Source organism: Nicotiana sylvestris, chromosome 6 (assembly GCF_000393655.2).
Source record: "Nicotiana sylvestris chromosome 6, ASM39365v2, whole genome shotgun sequence".
Lineage (NCBI taxonomy): Eukaryota > Viridiplantae > Streptophyta > Magnoliopsida > Solanales > Solanaceae > Nicotiana > Nicotiana sylvestris.
The window spans coordinates 176,968,254-176,976,743 of record NC_091062.1 but is presented as its reverse complement, the minus strand read 5'-3'; the positions used below and the strand labels follow the sequence as shown (position 1 = coordinate 176,976,743).

The 8,490-nt window shown below is 40.2% G+C and overlaps 1 protein-coding gene across 1 annotated transcript; it reads left to right on the top strand.

Moving 5' to 3' along the window:
• Positions 1-1,061: 1,061 nt before the first annotated feature.
• LOC138871733 (uncharacterized mitochondrial protein AtMg00810-like) lies at positions 1,062-2,159 on the top strand. The gene is made up of 2 exons (XM_070149631.1): positions 1,062-1,463; positions 2,151-2,159. The coding sequence occupies exons 1-2, from the start codon at positions 1,062-1,064 to the stop codon at positions 2,157-2,159; spliced, it is 411 nt and encodes a 136-aa protein (XP_070005732.1).
• The last annotated feature ends 6,331 nt before the right edge of the window (positions 2,160-8,490 follow it).

The following is an 8,490-nucleotide window of genomic DNA, read 5'->3' as shown; positions in this document are numbered from 1 at the left end:
TCAAAGAGGAATTGAAACAAATCTCCTAAAAGAACCTGTTCATGACCCTGTTCCTCAGCAATAGAACATGGGAGAAACATCTAGCAGACATCAGCTGATTGTGAAACCTCACAAGTATCAAAGTTCTCATCCTATTGAGAATATAATCATTGATCCAACATCTGGAGTCAAAACTAGATCACAATTAAAGAATATGTGTGCTTTTGATGCTTTCTTATCTCTTATTGAACCTAAAAATATTGTTGAGGCTTTGCAAGATGCAGATTGGGTGAATGCAATGCAAGATAAACTCAATCAGTTCGAGAGAAGTCAAGTTTGACATCTAGTTCCAAGACCCAAGGACAGATCAGTTATTGGTACAAAATGGGTTTTCAGAAACAAACTTGATAAAGATGGAACAGTTACAAGAAACAAGGCAAGGCTTGTGGTCCAAGGTTACAGCCAAGAGGAGAGTATAGATTATGATGAGACTTTTGCTCCAGTTGCAAGACTAGAGGCAATAAGACTTCTCATAGCCTTTGCTGCACACATAGAATAAACTCTCCATCAGATGGATGTCAAAAGTACCTTCCTGAATGGCTACCTGAAAGAAAAAGTGTTTGTGAAACAACCTCCAGGGTTTGAGAGCAAGGAATGTCCTGAGCATGAGTACAAATTAGACAAGGCTCTCTATGGACTCAAGCAGGCTCCTCGAGCATATTATGAACGACTGTCCAAATTTCTACTTGAACATGGCTACAAAAGAGGTAAAATTGAGAGTACCCTATTTTTAAGGGAAAAAGGTAAGGATCTCCTTGTGGTACAAATATATGTTGATGACATAATCTTTAGGGCCACCACTGATAAACTAAGCAAGGATTTTGCCAAATTAATGGGGAGTGAGTTTGAAATGAGTATGATGGGTGAGCTTAACTTTTTCTTAGGCTTACAGATCAAACAAAGCCCAAATGGAACCATGATCCATCAGCAGAAGTATGCAAAAGAGCTGATCAAAAAGTTTAAAATAGATGAATCAAAGGAAATAGACACCCCCATTGCAACTGCCACTAAATTAGACTTAGATGATTGGTTCACTCTTTTATCTTACTGCCAGCAGACCTGACATATTTTTCAGTGTAGTGCTTTGTGCTCGCTTTCAGGCTGATCCAAAATTATCTCACTTGACTGTTGTCAAGAGGATACTAAGATATTTGAAAGGCACCACTGATTTGTGTTTTTGGTATCCTAAAGGTAGTAATTTCAATCTAGTAGGATATGCTGATGCTGATTATACAGGTTTCCTTGTGGATAAGAAGAGCACCTCTGGTATGGCTCACTTTCTTGGCTCATGTCTTGTATCATGGGCCACTAAAAAGCAAAATTCAGTGGCCTTATCCACTGCTGAGGCTGAATATATTGCTACTGCTTCTTGTTTTGCTCAATTGTTATGGATCAAACAACAGCTGGTAGATTTTGGCGTTGAAGTTGGTTGCATTCCTATATTCTGTGATAATACTAGTGCTATAAGTATGACAAAGAACCCTGTTCATCATAAGAGGACTAAGCACATAGATGTTAGATACCACTTCTTAAGAGATAACTATGAGAAAGGATTGATCTCCATAGAATTTTGTGCTACTGATAAACAAATTGCTGACATCTTCACTAAAGCACTTAGTAGAGAAAACTTTGAGAGGAACAAGTTGGAATAAGGGATAATTAAGATCACCTAATAGGTTCAGCTCAGAATGCAATGAAAAAAAAATTGAATTTTTTTTTTGGCTAGGAATTCTGAACTTGTGTAATTATCTAGATTAATTCTCACTCAGCTTCATACTTTAATTAGTATACTCCTGTGACATGTGCTTATATGACTCACTGATCTCTTACAAAATTTTCTCTATTATGACATTTGAGGCATGTTCAAGAGACTTCTAAATGAAGCACCTGGTTCATCAGTATGAGTTCATATGAAAGCTAAGGTATGTTTTCTATACCAGAATTAGAAAGATTAATAATTACATTATGAGCAGAAGTCCTATACTTGTTAAATTCCTAGAAAATTCTATCTGTTAACATTGAACCAATTCCGTTTGCCTAGAACTCTAAATCGAAAATTTTGCCTAAAATCTAGGGAAGATAAACTGATCATTCAAAATCTGGAATTTTAGGTTGATTAGACCTCTATTTGACCATTGCAAAAGGTTGTCATTACCTATTAAATGTGTATTTCTCTTTAAATACACATTATTTCTCCTGCCATCTTTAAAATTCCAAACCGTCAAATTTTTTTTCTTCACTTTCACTTGCCCTCTTCTCCAAAACTCTAAATTCCCAAATTCTCTCAAGAAACCAATGATCATGACTAACCCAAAAGACAATCTTAGAACTCCTCCACCACCATCTCCCTCAAATTCAACCACACCTCCTCCACCTAGTACATCGCCAAAACCCAAACTGCGTAGGGTGAAAATGCTTGCTCGAAAGACTGTAGTGTCTGGAACTCTGAGGAAGAACTTAAATGAAAAGTTGAAGGGAAGCGAGGCCCAAAACTCCAGCTCCAGCTCTGATTCTGAATCATATCAATCCGCTATTGAAGGGGAAAGACCTGGGTCTTCTGACTCTAAAAAGCCTCAAGAATCTCCATCTAAGGTAATTTCTTCTGTATATGAGAATCTAGAATCTAGGTTCATTCTGATTGGGTCTGTTAAGGATGTAGAAGTACCAGGGTCACAAAGGAGTGGAGGTAAAAAGAATTCTGAAAAAGAAAAAGAGAGAGAGGGTGCATGTGGTAATGAAAGGGGAAATGGAAGGGAGCAGTTCTTGATATCTGTAGGGTTGCACAAGAAAGGGTAGAAGAGAGTGTCATGAAGTCAAGGGGAAGTAGTTCTGGGGAAGCTGTTGAGGGATTGGTTCATCTGAGCACACAGAGAGATGAACCTATTTCATCTACTGAAGTGACCCTAGTAGACCTACTGAAAAAGGTTGGGGCAAGCTATGACCCAAAGAAATGCAGAACTCCCACAACAAAAGCCCCCAAAGTTCCTAAGCCTTCCAAGAAAAGAAAGGCTTCATCCCCAACACCTACTGCCTCTTCACTGCCAAGGGGTAGAGCCACAACAAGTAGGGTGAAATAGAGTGAAGCTGATCTACAAAGGGCTTTAAAAGAGAGTATGAAAAAGAAAATGGATAAAGGAAAGGGAAAGATTGCAGAACCCTCAGAAGCTGTTGAGGAAGAGGAGATGGAACTGGTCCATCAAGAAATGGGTCCTACCCCCAAGCCTAAAAAGCCTAAGACCTCCTCCAAGAAGTCTTCCTCTGTGTCTGAGGCCGGTAAACCTATACTAGCCAAGAGGATAAGATCTACAGTGAAAACCAAACAATCAAAAATTTCTGAAGATGATGACTGGAGTGGAGAAGAAGAAGAAAATGATTCTGAGAAGGAACAGGATAAGCTTGCCATGTTTGGCAAAAGAAAGATTTTAAAGGGTACACTGCTGAAAGACCTGTTGGAACCAGGAATGATGATATTGGTGGATGTTTTAGCTGCTCAGGGATGGAAGGACATGGTCTTTTAGATGGATGGTAGGCTAGCCAGAAATGAGCTAATTGAATTTATGGCCAATGCTACGGTTAAGGATGGCATTGTTAGTAGCCTGGTGAAAGGAGTCCAACTGCAGTTTGATGCAAAGAAACTGGGAGAGATCCTGGACATATCCTATGAAGGGTTTGATGACTATACAAGGCAAAGGTGGCCCTGCCTGGACTCCCTCCCTACTGCTCTTGCAATCACCAGGAAGTTTTGTGATTCAAAAGAGGTGAATGAAGCCAGGGCTGTGCAGAAAAGTGAAATGAGGCCTGAGCACAAGGTCTTGTTTGAATTTGTCAACAAGTGTTTATTGCCCAGACAGGAGAGAAGCCACATTACTAATTACATGTATCTAGTTCTTATGAAGTGCCTGGAGAGAGGAAAGCAAATCAACTAGCCTGCTTTCATTATCAAGCTACTAGACAGGGTCATAAACAGCTCCAAGGCCCATGCTACTCCCTATGGGTTTATTCTAACCATAGTTCTGGAAAGGCTAAATGTGCATCTAAAGAAATGGGAAATGGCCTTGAGCAAGGATTAGTTTGGCATCAATACTCTTCTCGCTTGTGACTATGCAGTCACTGCCATCCCAAATGAACCTGGTTCATCTCTGAAGGTACCCATCAAAAGCAAAGTTAGGACTCTGGTTCAGGAATGTGCAGCCAAGGATGCTGAAATAGCTAGGCTCAAGGTTCGTCTGATTGAAGTGGAAATTGAGAGGGATGGTCTCAGAACTGAGCTTGCCAAAGAAAATGAGAAGAATGATGGAATTCTTCATAACATGATGCGTCTTCTCCAAACACAAACCCAACCCTCTAGTTCCTCCAAGCCTTAGGATTCCTGATCTTGTTTAGTACCTCCGTGACCTAGATTAGGGATGTTTCTATCTTTTGTTTTTTTTGTTCATGGTTTGAATGTTTTTCTTTCTTTTTTTGGATTGTTGGTGGCAACATATCTTTGTCAATGATAACTATTATTTTGCTCTTGTTCAATGATTAATCTATCCTTGATCATTTAAATATGTTTGCTTGATTACTGATGATTTCACCATGATTGCACTTGCAGTTGCCCCAGTGGCCATGAGTATTTATTAAAATCTGGGTATCACACTTTGTATGCAACTTTTTGATGATGCCAAAAGGGGGAAGAGACATTGTGCTTTACACATTTTGAAAATGAGTGATAATATAACCTAATTAACCTGGTCCTTGATGATAAGTGAATTTTCTAAGTTTAGTATTGATGGTTAAGCTGAGTTCTTACAGGTTCCAAATCAGTAAAAAGCACAGAGTTTGTCATCATCATAATGGGGGAATTTGTTGGCCCAAGAACAGGTGAAATTTTGAAGAATGACAAAAAGAACTCAGCCATAGACCGAGTCCATCTTGTGAAGCACAGTCATGATCAACCTATACATGTGAGATGCACGTGAAGGAGATAAGTCCTACTGATCAAGCAGTAATATCTCCTGATCTGATCGAAAAGGTTGCATATCGGATAAGGGGAGAAAGTCTCCTTATATGAAGAGAACACAATCTAGGATGAAGATAGTGTTAGAGTTTGAGATCATCATGAACTCTTCTACGATAGGAGAGCAACAATTGAGTTCTAATCAAACTCTGATTACTAACCTATTAAATGTCAGTGTTGTTCTCTTTTATATGTAATGCACATACGCAGAAGTTAACTAACTTGAGAGCAAAAGAGCAAGGCAATTTTGCAAGGAATTTATGTAGGATTTGAGTGTGCATTCCTGAAGCGAGTTGAACGAGATAGAAGAACCAGTTCCATTGTGTCTATCTTTTATTATAGTTCAATTGTAGTAGGTAGTTTAAAGTTGTACCTTTCAGCTTTCATAGAAGCAATTGTATTAGGTACCTAGAGTGTTCAAGTTATAGCTAACTTGAAGTTGTCGCAACAGTTGGGGTTGTGTGCCATAACGGGAATGGAGTTAGTCCTTAGGTTTACATAGAGTTTTTGTAAATGCTGTTTTGGCTCAGTGATCTTAGTGGAAGTTTGGGAAAATCCTACTGAGTAGTAGGGTGTGGTTTTTTCACCTTTTGAGCCAGGTTTTTTCCACGTAAAAATCTCTATGTTCTTTATTTTCTGTATTTATTATTCCGCAAACAATAGTAGTTGGAACACCTAGAAGAACTAGGTTCTTCTATAGAGTAGTTAAGCGAAAATTGTGTACCACACAAATCACCCCCCTTTTGTGTGGTATTGACGCTTAAACCATCAGGGTTATTGTTGATAGGCTGTCCAAGTTAGCACATTTCATTCCTGTGGCAGTCTCCTATTCTTCCGAGAGGTTAGCTGAGATCTATATATCTGGGAGATTGTTCATCTTCATGGTATGCCCGTGTCTATCATCTCAGACCGAGGTACGCAGTTTACCTCGCATTTCTGGAGAGCAGTTCAGCGAGAGTTGGGCATACTGGTTGAGTTGAGCACAATATTTCATCCTCAGATGGACGGGCAGTCCGAGCGGACTATTTAGATTTTGGAGGATATACTCCGGGCATGTGTCATTGACTTTAGAGGCTCGTAGGATTAGTTTTTCCCTTTAGAAGAGTTTACCTACAATAACAGCTACCAGTCGAGTATCCAGATGGCTCCTTTTGAGGCTTTATATGGTAGGCGGTGTCGGTCTCTAGTTGGATGGTTTGAGCCGAGAGAGGCTCAATTGTTGGGTACGGATTTGGTTCAAGATTCCTTTGACAAGGTCAGGATTATTCAGGATAGGCTTCGTATAGCTCAGTCCAGGCAAAAGAGTTATGCCAATCGCAAGGTTCAAGATTTGGCTTTCATGGTCGGTGAGCGGGTATTGCTTAGAGTGTCGCCTATGAAGGGCATGGTGAGATTTGGGAAGTAGGGAAAGCTTAGCCCTAGGTGCATTGGCCCGTTTGAGTTCTTGATCGAGTGGGAGATGTGGCTTATAGACTTGCATTGCCACCGAGCTTATCAGCCATCCATCCAATGTTTCTTGTGTCCATGCTTTGAAAATATCCCGATGATCCATCCCACGTGCTAGACTTCAGCACTGTCCAGTTGGACAAGGACTTGTCTTATGAGGAGGAGCCGACAGCTATTCTAGACCGGCAGGTTCATCAGTTGAGATCGAAGAGTTTTCCTTCTATTCATGCTCAATGGAGAGGTTAGTCTGCTGAGGCATCGACTTGGGAATCCGAGTCTGATATGCGGAGCCGTTATCCCCATCTTTTCCCTGACTCAGTTACTTCGTTCTTATGTCCATTCGAGGACGAACGGTTGTTTTAGAGGTGGAGAATGTGATGACCTTGGGTCATCACTTGTTTTAAAAATGAATTCTGCATTTTGAGGCTTTAAAAACCTCTTTCAGCATCACCTCGATTTGCGTGCATTGTCCGAACGCGTAGCCGGAAAGCTATTATGTGAAAATCTGTGAAAATAGTTGAAATTTTGGCTTAAAATACATTTAAGTTGACTTTGGTCAACATTTTAGGTAAACGGACCCGGACACATGATTTGACGGTCCCGAAGGGTGCGTGGAAAAATATGAGACTTGGGTGTCTGTCCGGAATCAAATTCTGAGGTCCCAAGCCCGAGAAATGAATTTTTAAAGAAAATTGTTTTCTGGAAATTTTTATGAGTTTTGGAAATGAAATGGATTTAGAAGTTGATGGTATCGGGCCCGTATTCTGGTTTTGGAGACCGGTACTGGTCTTATATGTGAAATAAGATGAGTCTGTGAAATTTGGTAAGAAATGGAAGTTGTTTGAGGTGATTCGGACCAGTAGTTATGAAAATTCATATTTTGAAAGTGTTAAGATTTTTCTTAGATTTCTATGCTAAATTCGTTGTTTAAGAGGTTATTTTGGCGATTTGATCGCACTGATAAGTTCATACGATGTTTTTGAGTTAGTACGTATGTTTGGTTTGGAGCCCCGAGGGCTCAGGTGAGTTTCGGATAGGTTTCGGAAAGTTTTTGAACTTATGAAAGTTGCAGGTTTTTGTTGTTCAATGTACAAGGATTTTTTTCTTGGCATTCATGTGGTCCCACTCGCAAACGTGTAACGCAAATCTCCCAGGTGCCAGTTTTCTTCTTCGTGAACGCGAAGCCTGAGACGTGAACGCGTCCAAGCACTCACGAACGTGTAAGGAAATGGGCCTGGGGGAGGGGGTTCTCACTTGTTCTACGCGAACGCGGCCACTGGCCCGCGAACTCGAAGGCTCGAGGAGTCAATGCTCAACGAATACGAGCCTAAGGTCGCGAACACGAAGGTCACATAGGCCTAACTCATCGCGAACATGATGAAGGCCTGTCCAGTGATTTTAAAACAGAAGCAAAATGGGACATAACCAAAATTTCATAACTTCTTCTTCCAAACTCCAAATTGGGCAATTTTTGAAAAGGAATTTCACCACCAATTCATAGGTATGTAATCTTAGACTCATTTTCTTCAATTTCCATTAACACCCATTAGATTTCTAGGCTTAAATCATGCTCTTAAGGGTAGAAAATTTGGGATTTGGGTAAAGTTAGGGATTTTTGAATAATTGGGATTTAGACCTCGTTTTGGGGTCAGATTTTGGAACTAAATACATATTCGGGCTTGTGACTGAATTGTTGATTGGGTTTTGGTCTGAACCTCGTGTTTTAACCAAGCAGGCCCGAGATCGATTTTTGAATTTCTGGGAAGAATGATGGGAATTCTATAATTGAGCATTGGGATTGGATTGATTAGCGTTTATTGATGTTAAATCAATTTGGACTAGATACGAGTTGTTTGGAGGCGAATTCTAAAGGAAAAGCGGTGTTTGAGGCTTGAGTTGGTCGTGGAAGTTCGAGGTAAGTGTTTGGTCTAACCTTAGCTTGAGGGATTTGGAGTTGTGTCCAATTTACTACATGTTATTTGTCGAGTACGACGTATAAGCATGGT